This window comes from Electrona antarctica, assembly GCF_951216825.1.
Source record: "Electrona antarctica genome assembly, chromosome: 7".
Lineage (NCBI taxonomy): Eukaryota > Metazoa > Chordata > Actinopteri > Myctophiformes > Myctophidae > Electrona > Electrona antarctica.
Genome location: NC_136812.1, coordinates 40,610,255 through 40,630,774, shown reverse-complemented (window position 1 = coordinate 40,630,774; position 20,520 = coordinate 40,610,255). Strand labels below are relative to the sequence as shown.

Below are 20,520 nucleotides of genomic sequence, written 5' to 3'. Positions count from 1 at the left end.
TTTAAATGTGTTAAGTGACTTTATTTTAATAAACTGTTTCTCTACAAGGAGAAAGAGCCAGAGCTAAGGCTCCCGATGATGCCGCCATCCAATCAGCTGAGCAGCTCACTGAGTGACATCATCATCCTTATTCATCATCATCATCATCATCATCATCATCATCAGCAGCCATAAATACAACATTTACATACAATGATACAGGATTGCTTTTCACTTGCGATACCAGATGTGCATCTTCCTTTCACGTTTGATCTTCTTCTGTAGCTGTAGTGTGCCGTAGAGGAGGGCCTCTGCTGTAGGAGGGCAGCCTGGTGGAGGTGGGAGAGAGGGAGGTATGAGCCAGGTTAGTGGTTCCCAAACATTTCAAGACCCAAAAGATACATTTGATGTCTCCCTGGGATCCAAATTTACAAAACACACATTATGAATTAATCACTTAAGTCTGATTTTTTCGTCCGCTCTGTCTGGATCTGAAGAGCATCTGCAAAAACGCCTAAATAGCAACTGTAATTGTACAGAAGACCTTCGCCCCTAGATTCTTTACCCATTAAAACCAGGAAAGGATCTGTCATTTTACATTTTAGCATTGGCTATATAAAAATAGCAGATCTACAAGCTCAAAGCAAGTCACTTTGTGCCATGCTGTACATCTGCTATTTCAGTTTTGAAACATTTAAAAAATAATTGAATTCTGAATCACGAAAAAGATTGAAATCCACTGATTTGGAAGGCTTTTGTAGAATCGGCCTCGGGTCGCAATGGGTTAACTGTGGAGTAGTTGAAGAGGATTTCCACCAAAAAATACATCATCTCACACATACACCTCAAATTACTAACTTTCCCACATGGAGAGTTAATGATCTGAATTTGTCCTTTTCCAGGACATGCACTCCATGGAACTCGATTTAGTGATGACACTGAAAAACTACAGTGACCTATAAAGCTGGGATGTGTGGTGCAGAGGTTGTGAGAATGTGAGCAGAATGATGAAAGGCCTACCTGGAACATAGATGTCCACTGGAACGATGCGATCACAGCCTCGGACCACGGCGTAGGAATAGTGGTAATATCCGCCTCCATTGGCACAGCTAGAACAACAACAGAATTACTATACTGTGCTCTTGACAAACTCCTTGTAAAGTAAACATATGTCTATTATTTGGTTTTAGGATGCTCCCTCTTACAACACAACCCAGTTGACAAATAGTTAATGGCGTTAATCAATAGTCATGAGCATCTGATGGGTAAACAAGCACAGCATTCTATTACTGAGGCCTAATCTCTTTTGTGCAATGACATGTGCATTACAAAACTACATTTGGACATTCCATCTGCAGACATTTGGTAAGCACAGGTTTTACAATACTGATAAACATGAATGTCTTTAACAAATGCATTTATGTTCAAAGTTGACATCTGAAAGATGATTTGAAGAAGATTTTACTTTAACCTAAAGCTTAACCCATTATGTACTTCAATGTCACAAACATTGCTCATTTGATTAAGACAAGACAGGAGATGGGACAGGGATTTTTAAATGCTTGATCTAATCTATTGTATTACAAGAGGAAAGCAAACGTTGAGATGTGGAGTCAAAACAATGCCTCCAGTTAAAATATTTAAGGATAGTAAATAAATAACACATTTTATTGAGTACATGAAATATACAGTACAAAGCCTGAAAAACATCATCATGGACTTTTATTGGAGTCATTTTTTTTAACAGAGCTTTGTCCTGTAAGTCTATTGTCTAGTAGTGAATCTGCGTAATATTTCTGCCTTTGGTACTGAATTTTTTACTGTTTAAAAAAATAGTTTATATATATGTTTTTTTCTTACCTTCCCATGGAAATAACGTATCTGGGTTCTGGCATCTGATCGTACACCTGGAGGGAAAACAGTGATTTTGAGGGAATTGATGTGTATATACAGTATGTATACATGTGTTTTTGCTGCACTCCCTACTTTTATTTCGTCAAATATATATATTTTTACAAGGTGAAGCACCTTGAATTACATGTATCTACATGAATGTGCCATGAATACAGATTAAGCGATTCAACGATAGAGTTTTTGTTGTTGTTCCTACCTTCCGGAGAGCGGGAGCCATCTTATTGGTCAGGGTTCCAGCCACGATCATCACGTCAGACTGTCGAGGGCTGGCGCGGAACACCACCCCGAAGCGATCCATGTCGTATCGGGGAGCCGCCATGTGCATCATCTCTACGGCACAACACGCCAGGCCAAATGTCATCGGCCACAACGAGCTCTGAGGGACACATTTAGACAAAACATAGATGAGTGACATTCTGGTCAAATGGACAAACATGTGTTCATGCGTCACTTAGGTAGCATTAACGCTATTCTGCTCATCTCATTCTTGACATTAACGCTATTCTCATTGGATAAGACATATCTGGACTCCTGATATGTAAATGTTAATGTGAACTTTGGCAGAGAATTGACTGAGTGAAGGGTATCTTCAAAGTCTGATCGGACCATACAACCCGTCCCGCATGCTCAGATCAGCCAACACAGGGAGGCTGGCAGAACATTCACTAAGGGCAGATTATCACTGAGTCTGTTTGATTCAAACTGTTCCCGAATACAATTGCCTGGTCCCCGCTGGCCATGATTCACATTGGCCTTGATTCTTCCACACCCGAGTACACTTCTTTCAACTGTATTCAATGCTTTCACATTGCATCGATCCGTATCACGAGTACACTTCAAGCAGTCCCGGGAACGGTTGGGTGATCCACTCCTGGGAACGGTACGCAGCATTCACACTACCACAACATCTGCCAAGTGGTACCGAGTGTGCACCCGGGACCATAGTGTGAATCTGCCCTAAAACAGCCGGGACACCGCTCCACACGTCCTCTTCTCCCTTCTGGCTCCAAAACTATGGAATGAACTTCCAATTGCAATCAGAATTGTAAACTCACTCCCAGTCCCAATCTTCCGCTGTAGTCTGAAAACTCACCTCTTCAGACTCCATCATAGCCCGTAGCACTTGCACTAGCCTCGACGACCTTACAGGCGTGGCTAAACTAATGTAATTTAGATAGCAATTTATGTAGACATAGCACCCTATAGTGTATACTCATAGCTTTACTGTACATACTTTCTACTGTTAGATGCTAGGATTTTAGCTTCCTCATGATTCTTGATGACTATGTATTTGATGTATTACCATTTGTTGTGCTTGCTTACTGTAAATCACTCTGGATTAAGAGCATCTGCTAAATGCCTAAATTGTAAGACTGGGTATGGTGCGTACAATTATATGACAACCAAGTCTACATATGACAGCTAGTCTCCTGCAGTGCCATCTGGGAACTCTCAGGCAGATTTGATGCTCTGGCCACCAAACGGCCTGGCCAATCAGCGGCAGCTAGAGGCGGGATCAAGGCATACAGTGCAGAGTAGTATAAAAGAGAGTAATGACACTCCCGTTGACTCTCATTGTAACAATGGAATGCGGAAGTGCTCATTCTATCTCAATGGAATAGTTCCAGCCATAGGATCAATGTTTGGAACCATCGCCCATAGGCACCCGCTTTGCGGCGAGATCAAAGCGTGTCACCACTCTCTTACTACATTACTCTGACACAGTGCTGCCTTGATCCCGCCTCTAGCTGCCGCTGATTGGCCAGGCCGTTTGGTGGCCGGAGCATCAAGTCTGCCTGAGAGTTCCCAGATGGGAGCAGGTGGGGGGAACCCAGTGTACTCTCTGCTGCCCCATCTGGCGGAGTCAGGTTAACTGCAGTGCCACATTGTGAAAATATCAACCAGCACATAACACATATTATACTGCAGTGTCAACTGTCAATGCAGTGACAGGTACTGACCCTGCGAGCCCAGTTGACCAGGTCGTCCAGCTTGGTGATGACATACTCTCCTTTACTGGTCTTAACGGCTGCTGGTTTGGCTGCAGCCACTGCCGTGCTCTTCTCTCTGAATGGAACAACACTGGAAAACATTCAGAGCAGAGTGATACTTTAATTAGAAATCCAACGTTTTAAATTAATCACATCGTCATACTACTGTGAGGGCATGTGATAATTTGACTTAAACATCCATTCAAAGTGTGTCTCAAAAGCGTACTCTCAACGGCACCGGAGAGCAAGTTCTTGAGACATGGAATGTTGGGAAGTGTTGCTGTATGTCCTCCCGATGGGATTCAGGTTAACAAAAATGTTGGTGAAGTTGCTGTTTAAAGATTAGCCTACTTTCAGGCACTTTAGTTTGACTTAAAAGAATACCATAGTAATACTAAGAATTAATAAAGATAACAGGTATTTCATCTCACACATCAACCTCAGCTCTAATCTCACCTTGTGGAGGCATTCACGCCTTTTATAGCATTGAGATGCAGACACCTCTGTTGGATAGCATATAGTGATATGGGCCTGTATGGTGGATATAAACAGAGTAGACCACAATGAGCAACATAAAAGAGGAGTCAGAACTCTTGTAAGTGTCATGCATAAGCTGCATATATAATTGTTTATTTAATTCTTGCAGCGATAGGGACTTCTTACCTCGATGAGAAGCAGCCAAACGAGGCCAGGCGAGGTACTGCAGAGGAGAACGATCAAACATGTATAAGTAGTAGTAGTACTAAGGTCACAATCATCAAGATCAATAAGAAAACCTTTACGAGTAATTGTTCTGATTGCTGCAGTCCCAAATTGGAGATGCAACTGGAAACAAGTCATCTTGAGATTTTAATTCAATGAATTTGGTCATGTGGTAGGTTTATATACACAATAGATGTCGTATATAAAGTAGCACAATAGTCAGTCACTCACAAGTAGTCCACGCAACCTAGCAGTGATTTTGTCAACATTAGTATGAACAACTAGGTACGATAAGAACGTAGGTCCTGAGTTATCAAAACTTAACGTAAGTTGATTTGCATAAATGGACAACAAAAATAAGATACAAAGTGCAGTGTTAAACTAATGCCGAACAATATTGGGGGAAATTTTAAATTACACTGATTTTTTTGTGTTTGTTCCAGCTTACTAATGATCGCATGTATTACTTCCAGCTGAAAGACAAGCTATGGGGTCTAGTTTAGAGAGAGTGAGCAGTGCTAGCCCCTCTCGGCACCCTACGTTAAAGTTTTCTGACATTTGGATGACTTTACACGTAGGGTCCCCCTAAATTTTCCTTTGGCGCAGAAGCCGTTAAGTATTTTTAATCTTTGTTTGACCGTTTTGGCAGCTCTGAAATTCTCTCTTCCTTCCTTCCTTGACTTCCTTATTGACATCCCATTGTACCGCCTCCAGCGCCAGGTTGGCTAGCTGCGCGTCCCTAGTTCCTGCCTCTGATCGCTCTGTCGCCACTGTAGCCAGTGTCGATGCTGGAGGCGGTACAATGGATGTCAATAAGGAAGTCAAGGAAGGAAGGAAGGAAGAGAGAATTGTAGAGCTGCCAAAACGGTCAAACAAAGTAAGTAAAATACTTAATGGCTTCTGCGCCAAAGGAAAATTCTCTGACGTTTCCGTTGTCTCCTATAGCTCCTATATGCTTCTTTTGAAACATCTAACCCCCATCAAAAAAGCGCAGCACGGCCGCAACGGAGGTTATGTACAGCTGCGTCCTATTGTGGGCTTACAAACTGGAGAGGGACCCTACGTGTAAAGTCATCCAAATGTCAGAAAACTTTAACGTAGGGTTCCAAGAGGGGCTAGAGCAGTGCCTGATCTGAGAGGTCTGATTGGTTTATAGACAGTGAGCAAGCAGGTCAGAGATGTATTGACATGAGCCAAACCATAATCAACCAGCTTTTATAAATCAATGTGATTCTGTATGTGTTCAGCTTTTCTTGTCCCAGTGAGCACCTTGGCTGCAGCATTTCGAATGGCAAACATCTCTCAACAGCCTAACAAACAGTATTTTTGGTTAGCCCAGCAATGACTGCATTACAATAATCTAAATTTGGCAGCCTATTATTTAAAAAAAAAAAAGTAATATAATAACATGATGTTGAAAGGGTCCAAGCTCCCTGACCAACAACTTGTTATAATTAAACGTATAACGTGTCAATGTTATATATTATAATGCCAGTCTGTAGTGTTTTTGTTATTACATATCAAATATGTTCTTATCGTACCCCACTACCCCTGGCTGCGGCTGGAGGCTATTAGACTAGAAAGACGGCGACGCTAACTGCTGCAGTCTGTTTAGCTACATGCTAACGCAGACAGAGCAAGGTCAGTGCGCAATGCAAAAAACATTACACACGAGAGCACCGAGACACGTCACGCGTTCAAGCTTTCATACGTTTATACGCGTTTAACGAAAATATTGAACTGTTGACTTCACAAAACCCCGTGGAAGCAGAGAAAAGAGCTTAGCATTTAGTCAAAACAAAACATCACTTACCAACCAACGCCGCCATCTTTGAAACTCTGGAGTTATCCAAGGACTGTTTCCGGTGACGGGCGATGGCCTCTTGGGGGCGCTGCAGCTCAAAAGTGAACTTGAACTTGGCCAGGGGGATTTATTAATTATTTTGTGCCAGACAGGGACCGTGGGACCGGCCCCAATACAAGATTTGTGTTGTTGAAATATTCAAACATTTTCACATTATTTCAAGATTTGTTGCTAGCCGAAATACAAGCTATTTTCAAATAGCCCATGTATATAGGTTTAAAGTGGTTATAAAGCTTCACTTTACCCCAGATTTGGACCCGGTTTCCTGAGAGAGTAACATTTTAACCATTGAGCTAATAGATCCTGCCTGCTTGGTCAGTGGATAAATTGAATCTTGGCCATCAGTTGAGTTGAGACATGACCTTTGGCACAATCTTGTCTCTATAGAATAGCAGGGAGTCAAAATACAACCATCCCAAGTAAATTAAATCCTCTCAGTGAACTTGAACTTTATTTTTGTATTTTTTTTCCCTTCTTTTTCTATCTATGGTCTATCTATGGTTGTATTCTAGGGAGGTTATTTTAGATGTGCAGCCCCACCCGACCCAGACACTCAACTTTGTTGACCTACATTTAGGACTGTGTAATTTAACGTTCCATCCTTAATCATTTCAAATGTGCCGTGCCTTTTTATGAGGTTTTGCAAATGAACTAAACCAAACTGACGGGACACTACCAACTTTTGGACTGGGTTTTTGTCTTCTACAAATTGTATTGGTGCTGTGGAAAAACAGAATGTTTGCAAAGAAAATATATTTTGATTAATTGATTGGTTGTTTTAGGCTATTATTATTGCCTGAAGGTCTGAGTGACTGAAATGTTAATCAGAAGTAAAAAGTGTGTGTGTGTGTGTGTGTGTGTGTGTGTGTGTGTGTGTGTGTGTGTGTGTGTGTGTGTGTGTGTGTGTGTGTGTGTGTGTGTGTGTGTGTGTGTGTGTGTGTGTGTGTGTGTGTGTTGATTTACTTTGTGGTAGTCAGACAGCCCCTCGCTTTGGCTGTGGACCACTGGATGCCGGCAGGATGGTGCAGCGGCCAGCAAATGAAAACCATTGCAACCTCAGAGACGATGTGTCACCCTGACCCATGTCACCAACAGATCCCTTGTGAGAGCGCAATGTCACCAGAAGGCCCCTGTAAAAGAAAGCCACAGTGGCCCCTTCCAGTAATTTGATCTTATTATAAGTTCTGAATAGCTTATACAGCTTGCATGGATGGAGTTTTTGTTTGTTTGTTTTTCTCGTCTCTCTGACTTAATGTGTGTGTGTGCGTGCGTGCGTGCGTGCGTGTGAAGGGAGACAGAGACGGAGATGGGGGGGGGATTGGGGGGTTATCTGTGACGCTATTTAATATAAGTGCATTCATTTTTTGAACTGTCTTTTAAATCTTTTCCATATGTGCTCCGGGGTTCTCTGGAAACCATTAACTAACGCCGACTGTCCAGGTCAAGTAAAGTCAATTAATAAGGCGATAATAACTGACAACTTGCTTTTTTATGGTGATGAGTGTTTTGACAATATCTATTAATCTGTATCGTTGGCACCACCGAAGCAGCGGTGATCACAGTCAAGAATGTGTTCTGTTGACGAATGCAGTCCAAGAACCTAAGCTTATTCAACTGTTGCACTCATTTCCAGTTATGGAAAGTACTTTTACTCAAAGTACAAGTCTGAGGTAGTTGTACTTTCCAAGTAAGTAATTCCATTTTACTACTTCTAATCCACTCCATCGCAGAGGCAAATATTGGACTTCTTACTCCACTACAGTTATTGAACAACTTTAGTTACAAGTTACTTTGTAGCCTACATGTTGATTAATATTACAACATATTGCATATTTACTTGCATCAGAGTATTGTGGAATTGCTGCTTTTACTCAAGTAAAACAATCATTCTGGGTCAAACATTCTGTCAAGAGTCATTCTGGGTGAAGTTCAGCTAGGGTTCAGGCTCTGCAACACCAGAAGCCCATAGCCCTGGGACTGAGACCCACCATCAGACAGGCAGCCCCCAAGGAACTGTGACACTGTCTATGAACGATGCAACTTGGGAACCTAACCCAGCAAGCCAAATTACGTCATGATGACGTTATGATGACGTCCTCCGGTGACTCCGGTGACGTTCAGGACTAGGCCAGATCACAGCCCATATGGGGATGATCTTTACGTCATTTCCAGGACGTCTTCACCAGTCGAAATAATATAGCTTATTCTGGGTCAGATCTGACTAGTTATGATATGACTTATGGAAAGTTGATCTGGCCTTGATCGGACACTCTCTGATTCATCGATAGGGACGTCCGTCTTAGTGGGCAGAATGTATGTTGGTTGATATCAGGTGATATTCTGGGCCAGATCTGACTAGTCTTGGTTTGACTTGATCTGGCCACAATCAAGACGTCACTAATTCGTCCAGGTCCTGACCGTGCTTGCTGGGAATTATATACGTTATTGTCATAGATCTGTGTATGTGCCTGTGTGCCTGTCTGAAGACTGCAAACTGAAAAGTGTACATGGCAATCAATTCGGCCCACTGACAGAGCCTGATTGGTTGAGCCTCAATTGGCTGAGGCAGAGGCTGGAAATTGCAGAGGTGAAAGGAGTTGGCCTCATTAGGCCCACTGGCAGAGCCTGGCCCAGGTGAAAGGAGTTGGCCTCATTAGGCCCACTGGCAGAGCCTGACCAGAGCCTTTTGTGGTGGTTCTGGAGAACTGTGGGTCTGACCGACTCTATACCGGGCACTGCACTCCCTGCAGGGGTGTGGATCGCGTGTGTCGAATGTGAAGTGGGTGGGTCAAGCGGTTCTCGAGTTACGTGCATTACGCACCCACACACGCACACATGCACGCAGACAGAGACGTGGCGCATTTATAGTTAGATAGAAGTTGACCCAAAGTGCTTTCCATTCAAAAATCATCAAACATCAAAGAACTCAAAATTAGAGACCACAGAAAAACAAAATTGAATCTTGCTCGACTCCAAATTTAAAGTCTACAACTCTGCTTTAGATTTGAATTCTGACTCAATTCCAGTCTCAATTACTACTGCTCTGCCACTCCAGAACCATGCTGAGGTCTTCTAACAGAACAAAGTTCTTTAAGACCAAACCCCAAAAAAAAGAAAAAGAAAAGAAACAACTGTACCAGGAACAGAGAAAGGACTGGAAAAGATGGAACAATTTAAGAATTTTATTTTTTATTCCTTCATCATTTACAAACTTTTGAACATTCAAAATAAAAAATTCCTGGACGCAATGTTGCTTACTAGTGTTTTTTGTTTTTTTTTAGATCAAACCAAAGTGTATCCACATATATACTTAGCAGAGCTTTTAAGTACGTGAGAGTTCAAAACTTTAAATATAGGCATAGCTTAAAAGGACAAACGTTTTGAGACGAGAACGCTGTTCAAAGGCTTCCTCCGCAAACTAGTGGGAGTTGCATTTCAGATAATAAGCACAAATCCACATAATAAAAAAAGAAACAAAAAAAGAGTCCTGTATATGAAGAGCAAAATACAACTTAAGCCGTCACAGGCTTCTGGAGCGTAGCGGCAGCCTGCGTAGCTATACGCTGAGCTTTCAGACCACAGGAATGGTGCTATTTCTGGAAAGATCTGTCCCTCCATTGAAAGAACTGAAAGGCAGCACTCTCTCTCTATCTCCCCTTTCACTGAGTGTCCAGGATGTCCGTGGGTGACATGGTCGCCACCGGCCAGGCAGAGGGCGTGGCCTGCTGATTGTAGAGGATGTCCCGTGTGCCACTGCCGAACGGCGGCAGTCTGAAGGCGGCGCAGTACATGCAGTACAGGTTGAGAGCCACCACGGCCAGGAGAGGGAACAGCGTCAGGCCCGAGCCCAACCCGCGCCAAGAGCTGCACGTGTGGAGGCTGAACCAGTAGACAAATCTGAAAAACATAATAAAAATAAGACCAAACGTTAGATTTCTATTTGTATTTATTTCAAGGACCCCCAAAACTCTGATTGTACAAATGAAACCAAATGGACCCTTACAGACCTTGCAAGGGTCTTGAGAGAGCTACTTTCAAAATGACCAGCTCAACAAGATCTACCCACCAAAAACAATATTACGGTATACCAGTGCTGGAAATAGTAAAAAAAATGTACCAGAGGGGGCTTTGGAATAGCAGCACTGTCGTCACTTATTAGACAAACGTACTTGGAATGAGAAATAGAGGGGCTGACATGGAATTGGTAGAGTTTTTTGTATATAACTTTATAATGCTACTGATGTTTGTGCGCAACACTTGAAATGTTGTGCTGACAGGCCCTTTTTGATGTCAATCAATCAAGTCACCTTAATTCAAGTGGCAGATGCCAAAAATATATATTTTTAAATTTAAATTATACATTTTCAGGGGCATGTCATGTGGTAAGTACAGTTCAATTACAAACCAAGGAGCTAGTATAAGTGATCTTCCTTGTTATCTCCTGTGTTTTAGTCTTACTATGGAAGCTGTTGCGTAAATTCTGTCTGGATTTACACTTGGTTGTGCGGCCTCGTACCCACCACATACACATAGTTTGTAACGCAGCACAGGATGTTTGCTATGACAAGCGTCAAGCGCACAGCGGCGCCCTCTCTCTCCCCCGGCCTCGTCGTCATGGTGTATCTCACCTTCCCAGGATGAACATAGCGGCCAGTATGGGGACCAGCCTCAGCTTGTCCGCCTGGTCTTCAGGCAGCAGAGCGGCCAGAACCACCAGGTTGAGCACGTACAGGACGAACAGCTCCAAGGACGAGGTGACAAACAGCCTGTGGAGGGCCCACCTCCTCGGGAGCGGCTCCACCACCGGATCCAGAGAAGTTCTGCAGAACTGGCACACTGTGCCCGCCAGCATCGCTGAAATGGGGGGAGGAAGAGAGGGAAGCAATAAGTCAGTGGTTCTCAACCTTTTCTGGATCGTGGGGGGTCACCTGAACATCTAGAAAGTGCGGTCCACCCATCGACCGCCGTGTTAAGTGGTCAGATAAGGTGAGCCGCATCACACGTGCAGCATGATTATCTTAATGATAATTTAATCGATTGTGTTCTGGCTTAGATATTTGGAACCAACATAGTATATGCTTTAAGTTCTTATTTACTGGTGGTATCACATTTTTCAAGGTCGCAAAGAATACCGGTATGGCCCAGGCGGTGGCGTAACCGTCTGGGCACCCGACTGGTAATCCAGTCGCAGTGTGCCGCGGGTTCGACTCCCGAGCCCGACACGGCCTTTACTGCATGTCTTCCCCCATCTCTCTCCCGTTTCCTGTCAGCCTACTGTCTGTCCCTTCAAAAAACCAATAAAAGGCATAAGCCGCAAAAAAATATCTTTAAAAAAAAAGAAAAGAATACCGGTATGTTATATTATCAATAAAATCTTTTGCCCAATAATTATTCGGGGGCCCACACACGCATATCTGCTATTTCTGGTGAGCAACACAGTTGTAAGACAGTATAAATCAGCTTCAGCGTCCCGAGTGTGCAGACTGCAGACTGAGACACATCTTTAGAAAGTCAACATTTTAAACCACCTAGGAATGTGGTTCAAATGTGATTGGCAAAGATACGTTCCAGCGGATCCAGAGAAGCAGTGCAGAACTGGCACACTGCGCCCGCCAGCATCGCTCGCTGCATGGACTGGGAGGACAAATGGACGGGAAGAAGAGGGGGCAATAAATCACGTTAGCGTCTTGAAACGCAGCGTTTCCACAAACAGCTCCAACTTCAGAGTCCCAGCTATACTTGATCCTGTCTGACGGCATACTTTGTTTATTAACGTCCCAATTTGCATAAAAACTGCCAGTGATAATAGGGCCTGTGCACAAATAAGGCCTGCTCATGCATGTTGCCGGGTTTTATTTGTATTGTATAATGTAGCTACACCTTCAGATGAAATGTTTAAGTGTGTTTTTTTTATTCATACTCACATGGCAGTGAATATTTGCAGTGACTAATGACTAATGACTATGAATAAAATAAGAGAGAGGATGAAACACATAAAAAAGTACATTCTATTTGGCATTTTAAAAGACTTGAGAGGAATGGGATGGGTGATTGTTTTTATCGTATAGTTTTTGTTTTGTGGATCTGCAGCTGAGTGCTGTTTCTGGTTTGCCGATTTGTTTTCGGGTTTTTTCTTTCTTTCTTTTTTCTGCTGGGGAGCAGCCAGCTTCTGACTGGGGAATCCATAAGAACCAGGGCAAAATCCCTGGCCTATACAATTCAATGTGTTTCTTCTGTCTTGAAGGGTTAGTGAGAGGGCTTGGAGTGGAGTGCATTTTGGTAACTGGGCTGCTATGCCCTGCCAATGATGAGTTTGCACAGCTGGTGGAAAAAAAGTATCAATACTGCAATGTAGAAACACTCTAGTAAAAGAGTAAAAGTCCGGTTCTCAAAATTTACTTGCGTAAAAGTGCAAAAGTATTGGCATAAAAATATACTTGAAGTACCAAAAGTAAAATTACTCATTACACAGAGGGCAGTAGTATGCGTGTCTTAAGTACCAGGTCTTATTACTTAACTTAAGACCTGGAGGCGTGGTCAATGCCATTTGGCTATTCTGAGTGGCCAAACAGCATTGACCACGCCTCCAGGTCTTACCGTAAGTTAAGTCATAAGACCTGGTACTTAAGACACGCATAATACTGCCCAGAATGTCCCGTTTCACACTTTTACATCCTTTGAAAATAGCAGATCTACAAACTCACCATGTGTTGCAATGAGTACAAATGAGCAAAAGTACAATATTTGCCTCTGAGATGTAGTGGAGTAGAAAAATGGAAAAAACCGTAGTAAAAAGAAATCACACCTGTGTGAACTGAGCGGTGCGTGCGTAAGGCAACAGTTGTTGACTTATGCAGGAAGATTGTAAAGACCCCTCCTTACTACTCACTAGGGGTTCATAGGTCATGCTCAGACGGACATACACACTGACACACACAAAGTCACTGTTGGGACCGCAAAAAAAAAGAAAGGCACTTAAGTACAGTAATTGAGTAAATGTACTTAGATACTTTACACCACTGACTTTCCAGGCATGGTTCTAGACACGCCCGCGCCGTAGGCTTTGCTTTTGATGTTTTTGACTCTCCTCGCCCTATCCTTATGGTTACAGGTTAGTTGGGAGATGATTAAAATACTCAATGAGGACATAACCCAGCGACACGACAGAACCAGCCTCCCTCTCATTGTAGTTTCCATTTAAAGCTCCAGATCAAAGGAAGGAAATGATGGTTGTCTCCAGAAGGGCCGGGACCGGTACAACTCTCTCCGTGCTGTCTTGAGGTCGATAGAGTACGCAATTAAAGAGGAGACGAGACATTCAGACATTCCACGACATGGAGGCTAGACAACCTGAAATCTCCTGTTAATCTTTATCCTTTTTTTAATATGAAGGGAAGGAATCAAGGTTATTTGTGACAAAAAGTGAGGTACACAGTATACGGACCTTCTACGTAAAAAACAGAAAACGGATTTATATAATCGAAATATTCATAATATTCCTTGCATTAAGCTCTACATTATACCTTTGGATCGAGTCAACTTTTAGTACAACTACTCTACGTGACCAATGAATTGGTTACTTATTATTCTATTGAGATAATCTACTCAATAATGTTTGATACGTGGCTGCATCTCGTGCACCGCACACAGCTGAACGTATTGTGTAAGGCTTTGTTCAGATGATTTCTTTGTCGAATCTGACCTTTAGTTATTTGTAAGTGATTAGATCGTATGGGTTGCGCATTGCAGTGCGATGCGTAGCTTGTAGATCTGCTATTGCTGGCGAGCATCACCAATGTAAGCCAAAGTATAAATCGGGGCTTCAGTGTCCAAGCGTCCAGGATGAGACACATCTTTCTTTAGGAATGACATTTGAATGACATTTCCAAACCACCTGGGAATGTTAACTCTCTTGCCCTGTAACTGTGTTGAATAGAGTGATTGTGAGGTGATTGCAGACCTACCCAGCAGGATGGGCAGCGCTGCCACGGCGCAGCAGCACAGAGTGAAGACCAGGCGACTGGACAGGTCAGGACAGTCCGGCGGTCGAATGGGAACGTGGTAATAGAGTGCATAGAGAATCCCCGCCGAGCAGAGGAGGGAGGCCAGGCCGGAGCACAGGGCCGGAACGCGCCCCCCGCTGCAACACCGACAGCAGCGGCGCGGTGGCCGCTGGCTCTCCGCGGCCTCCACCGCGTCCTCTTCACAAGTCCCCGCCCCCTCGTGCACGCCCGGGCCCCACGCCGTCAGCTCCACGCCATCCGCTGGCCCGCCTATCAGCGGGCGGCCCTCGTCGGCGTCCAGGGCGGTGGACTTGGGGCTCCATCTTGCCGCGTCCATGCCGTTGGGAATGACGGCGTCGGGGGCCGGGCGAGGGGTAAGGCTGCGATCAGGAGTGCTGCTGCTGATGCGGTTTTCCACGGCGCCGTCCAAGCTGGATGGGATTGCGGCGGGAGGAGTTCCGTCATCCAGCCCTCCCCGGTCCCCCTCCTTCCCCCCGTCGGATCCCGGCTCCTCTGTGGGGCTGCCGCTGGGCTGCTGCTGCTGTGGAGGGCATGGTTCACAGCCTGCAAGCACACAACAAGCACAATTGAAAAGGGCTCCAACTATCGATTTTTGCTCTGTTGATAATTGTTTTTATTAATCGAGTAATCGAGAAGCGTGTTTTTTTATTTATATTGTTTCTGATGACGAAGCGACCACTAAACCCGACTTTAATTGTCGCATAACATTATCATGCAAAAAGAGGGAAAATTACCAATCCACTAACTCTCCAAGATGTTGCATGGTGATACATTGTGAGCTGGTAGATTGGCTAATTTCACTAGTTTAAAAAAAGGTTCTTCGCCTATAATGATGTGCCCAAAATAGGAATTGATTATTAATCGAACGGTGCACTCAAAACTATATTATTCAAAGCATCCACCTTTCTGCTCCCATATTCTCTCTCTGTTGTTCATCTCTTCATGGAACTATTAGGCCATTTAACCACATAAACCCTTCATTGACCGGAGTCCCCCAGGGGTCTATACTAACCCTCCTTTTTCCTTCTCTACACCAAATGTCTTCGCCAAAAATAGACGATCTTCAAACTCTGGCTTCTAGATCTGTATATTTTTGCTGAATGTTCGCCTCAGATTAGAGACAGGACTTTGGGTTCATGTGGTTAAGTCACTACAAACACCCTCTGATTTCCACGTCTCTCTGTGTTTTCTAGGAGGATTTTCGGGACGTTTTGAAGAGATGGAAGGATAATTTCCACAGGCTGCACTGTTTGAGGACTGGCTGACTCATACACAGTGGTGGAAAGTAACTAAATACATTTACTCAAGTAGGCCTACTGTACTTAAGTAATACTTACTTTGTTCAGTATTTACTATTTCTACCCCATCACCATGAAAATATTGTACTTTTACTCCACTAGAATTATTTTGAAACATTAGTTAGTTACTTTGCGGATTTTGATTATAATTACCAGCCCTATATACTTACAGGCTATTTTCAAAGATTGTCATACATAACATTAAAAAGAAAAGTGAAATGGGGACATTACAGTACTTTTGGTATAATTTTATACTTTTACTCAAGAAGTACATTTTGAATACCAGACTTTCATTTGAACACTGAGGGCAGTATTATGCGTGTCTTAAGTACCAGGTCTTATGACTTAACTTAAGACCTGGAGGCGTGGTCAATGCCATTTGGCTATTCTGAGTGGCCAAATGGCATTGATCACGCCTCCAGGTCTTAAGTTAAGTAATAAGACCTGGTACTTAAGACACGCATAATACTGCCCTGAGTGTTTCTACATCGCAGTATTTCCTCCCTCCCTCCCTCACTCACGCCCTCCCTCCCTCACTCACTCACTCACTCACTCACGGCTCTGTTTGATGAACACTGACTTCTTCTCCTGCATAATGAATGAGAGTGGTCTGGTATTCCAAACATGCAGCTGGTCATTCTGGTAATGCTAGGTTTCATGTGGTTAAGAACCGTTTGAAAGCCATTTCTACTCTCTAGCATTTTAGATCGTTCCAGATGCTTCTTCTCAACTCTAACTTATATGTGCAGTCATGTTACTGTATATTCATGTCCTGATTTGGATTGGGTGTATTTATGTTATGCCATGTGATTTTTGGGTCTACACTGTTTTTGCTAAAAGCACTAAAGCACAAAAATGAATCAACTTGAACCGTAGATAATATCTTTCACCATAAAGGTAATTAAGCGTTTGGAACAACAATGTGGAGCCAGTACGATATATATTATATATCGGTTTGAACGATATATCATCATTTGACTTTTTCAAAGATTTGCATAAATGTGACGGATTGTGAGTAGAGCTGCTTTTTTGTAATTTTCTACTTTTGTAAAACTTTAATAAAATCTAAGTTTTTCAGATATATTAGAATTGATTTAGTTTATCATTAAATATCAGTCAAAATATCAGTTAGAAGTCAGGATCGGCATCGGACCCAAACACCCGGCATCGGTCGGGCCCTGCAACGATGTAAACAACAACGGCTGTCCTCCTGTTAACTCACTCCTGTGCAGGTTGGCCCCTGCTGTGTGGTGGGGCGCCACTGGCGGGGCGTCCAGGGAATGCTGGGAGCCCGTGGCGGAGTGCGGGGGGGAGGAGGGCGAGTGCAGCTCCTCCACGGAGGACTCGGGACTGTCGGACACCGTGGCCAGGGAGATCTGCGTGTCCAGGTCCAGGAAGGGAGAGAAGGACAGGCGCGCCGGGTCGATGTCCTGCAGCTGGTTGATGATGTCACTGATGGACTCCTTGACACTGTCAATCTCTTTCCCGTCCTGCGGAGGGCTAGCGACCTGGTGTCCCGCGGAGCTCATAGTCACACCCACACACGCGCACGTACACACCTGCGGGGAGATGGTAATACATGGTATAATGTCTGTGAAGACCAAATAACCAGGCTAGTAGTAAGGGAAGTTTGTCTTTACTTTACAATACATAACACAGCATAGAATTAAATCGTTCTTGTAAAGAAATTGAAATATGAAAGATGCTGTAAGTGATATTTTATTGTTAAAAAGATTAAGCTCCATGGCTTTGGGTGTTTTATGCGCTAGGGGGCTAGTTTTTAAGAGAGTGGCTAGCATCTCCCTTTAGGGAATAGGGTGAGAAATTCTGACTGAGAGTAGAAGCGCTGCTCCTCTACGTGGAAAGGAGCCAGCTACAGAGTGGTGGTTTGAGCATCTGGTACGGGCACTTCCTGGGCGTCTCCTTAGGGAGGTCCTCGGGGCAGACCAAGGACCAGATGGGGGGGATTATATCACTACGCTGGCCTTGGAACGCCTCGGGATCCCCCAGGATGAAGTGGCTAATGTGGCCCGGTAAGGGGAAGTCTGGAACTCTCTGCTGGAACTGTTGACTCGGCTCCGGATAAGCAGATGAAGTTAACCCATTAAAACTGGGAAAGCATCTGTGTCATAATTTTTGAAAATTGTGTTTTGAATAATTTGGATTTTAACACAAATATTCACTTCTGGGGGTCTCCCTGGCACAAAACAATACTGCATATCAATTTAGAACGCATTTGTAGAATCTCTAATGGGTTAAGCTCTAAATTGTGCAGTAATCATTGCTATAGTATTTGTTCTGTAACAGCTCTCTAGTAAACATTTTCACAAAGAAAGTCTTGTGCTACTGTTCCAATGTATTGTGTCTGGTCATGTTTGTTTCATCGCTTCCAAATTTACTTTTTTATCCTATCCTATGAGTTCTCTCTTCTGTTCTGATTGGATGAAATTGGTATCCCACATGAAAATGTATTTTCTGGTGAATATATAGCTATTTAACACTAATATAAAAAATAAATCACTTACAGCACCTTAAAAGTAGAAGAGAACCACGTGAGGGAGAATAGCAAAGAATATAATATTTCCTGTGCCCATCACAATAGTAATTTAGAAACTAGAATTTGAAATCAGTCAATAAAGTAAAACTCAAGGAGCCCATAATGGAGCTTTCACCTTTCAATATCTTTACAATCCAGCCCAAACCTTCAACACTTTGTTATAGGTCATGATAATGGATTTAACACAGTCAGCAAGTGGACTGTGGTGTTATTAAACAGAGTTGGATTATATTTTAAAACCCGTTGGACAGGTTGGATAGATTAGTAGCCTACTTTTTTTTTTTTTTTTTTTACTGCTGTTGACTATTTTTATTATTATTATTTACTGCTTTCTTGTTGCTATTTCTTATTGCTCAGCTGCAATGTTGAGGAGCCAACTTATATTATTGTATTAGGCTATGGGAAGTAGACCTATGCCTTTTATTTATGGAAATCTTGAATCTTGATTCCCAACAAGGTTTCCGAACAATTGGGGAAAGAATTATTGTTTCATAATTATGATTATTCTGTTACCAGTGCATGATAACAGGAACATTTCATGATTATATTACTATTACATGATTATATGAACTACATAGGCCTATATGTATTTGTAGGCCAAATAGGTAGACTATACATCCATGAAAAGTATGTCACAAAATTTGCTATAGCCTTGGATCAAGACCATCATCTATCTAGGGCGGCTATTTGATCGATTTTACATTTGCATATCTATGAAAGTAAGTAAGTCATATATAGGCCTACTCGATAAAAACAAATACATAGTCTTGATCCAAGGCTAATATTTTGCCCAAACTTAAAATGAGTGAAACGTTTTAAAATGATTGTCTTAAAACGTTTTAAATGTTCTCTATAAACGTATAGCCCCCAAAAAAATCAGTCAAAATAACAGGAATAAGGAATATACTAAGTTTTAACCACGTTGAGTTTTATTTGCATTTCAAAGAGTCTGGCCAGCCCTCCCTCCTACTCCTCCATGTGCCAGACTTGGATCTCTGAAACATCTGGGGATTGAATTTGCAGCAAAAAGCAGGACTTTCTGGTGCAGCCATGCAGGGGCCTGATGATCTGAGGAGCCAGATGCACGCTAAAGTCTCTAAACCAAACACACACGTCACTGCGAGGATCCATAATCCAAACAAAACACCACTTCATACCATGTATAGTCTTTCAATTAGAGACCATTAGGTAAAGTAAAAGGGAGATAAATCTGCGCTGATCCAGCGTGGATGGAGAACAAAATAAATGGCGAATTTGTGCTCCGTAGTCCGACGGTTTCGCGCACAGAAAATAAGCTGATCAACAAGCCCACGACGCGTCGCTAGACGCACGTACCGTGAGCTTGTAGATCGGCTATTTTCGGTAGTCGCGCCGCGGTCCAACATGCGTCTACTCTGTCTGGTCGCGCGTTAAGAAAAACCCCGCTCTGCCTTGGCTTTAAATCAAGCTTTAATTATCTTTGTTAGAAAAAACAAAGTTTGAGATGATTTCAATAACCATAGCCTACAACACAGCACAGACTCTTAATATAAAAATAACCCAAGTGAAAAGGAAATGGTTTATGCAAAGCAAGCTGCAGATATATCGCTGACTGTAGCCATTCAAAGGTCAGAAATTAACAGTTAATTATTGTCAGACTGCGGATGGCGATAAAGTACCGTAGAGAATAAATACAGCAGCATGGAACATATACACCACTTCCCCCCTCATCCTCTACAGTTAAAAACAAAAGATATTTCTTGGAATAATTATAACTTACTTTGTAGCCTACGTTGCAGGGGATTTGACTTGAGTTGCAGGGGGAAAAAAACACTAGTCCAGTTGGGTCGCTGTTCAGGCTGTCCCTCCCCCTCTGTTCCCTTTTTGTCTCCCTCCACTATCCTCAACTTCTGAATCAAATTTCAAGACGGACAAAATACTACGCTCCTACTCCGAGCCTCCGCCCACACACACCACTGACTGGGGTACCATGTCAAACTACACCATATGGAGCAAATCAATCCACGCACGCACGCGCGCACGCACGCACACACACGTTGCCATGTCTGCTTATTAAGCGACTTTGTGCTTGATTTGCCTGTAAAGTTGCTTGTAAATAGTTGCTGTTTTTCTTTTTCTTTTATGACAACAGTCACAGTACACTTTATTTGAGTTTTAAACAGCATCACGCTGAGGAAGGCCTACGGGCCGA

At 43.1% G+C, this 20,520-nt stretch overlaps 2 protein-coding genes across 3 annotated transcripts; both read right to left on the bottom strand.

The window, feature by feature from the left end:
• On the bottom strand, positions 1-6,486 carry ndufs7 (NADH:ubiquinone oxidoreductase core subunit S7). Its single transcript, XM_079505143.1, has 8 exons — positions 6,400-6,486; positions 4,548-4,584; positions 4,341-4,415; positions 3,855-3,975; positions 2,090-2,269; positions 1,840-1,886; positions 1,000-1,088; positions 1-308 (listed from the first exon to the last, which is right to left on the bottom strand). Exons 1-8 carry the CDS (start codon positions 6,413-6,415, stop codon positions 211-213), a joined length of 663 nt encoding a protein of 220 aa, XP_079361269.1. The 5' UTR covers positions 6,416-6,486; the 3' UTR covers positions 1-210.
• A 3,149-nt stretch (positions 6,487-9,635) lies between these two features.
• On the bottom strand, positions 9,636-20,208 carry LOC306926418 (uncharacterized protein). 2 transcript variants are annotated; one of them, XM_079505693.1, is made up of 5 exons: positions 20,085-20,208; positions 16,995-17,331; positions 14,415-15,017; positions 11,079-11,304; positions 9,636-10,347 (listed from the first exon to the last, which is right to left on the bottom strand). In XM_079505693.1, the coding sequence occupies exons 2-5, from the start codon at positions 17,299-17,301 to the stop codon at positions 10,110-10,112; spliced, it is 1,374 nt and encodes a 457-aa protein (XP_079361819.1). In that variant the 5' UTR covers positions 17,302-17,331; positions 20,085-20,208; the 3' UTR covers positions 9,636-10,109. The 2 variants fall into 2 exon arrangements, with proteins under 2 accessions (XP_079361819.1, XP_079361818.1); XM_079505692.1 differs by having other exon boundaries at positions 20,089-20,208.
• Between the last annotated feature and the right edge of the window lie 312 nt (positions 20,209-20,520).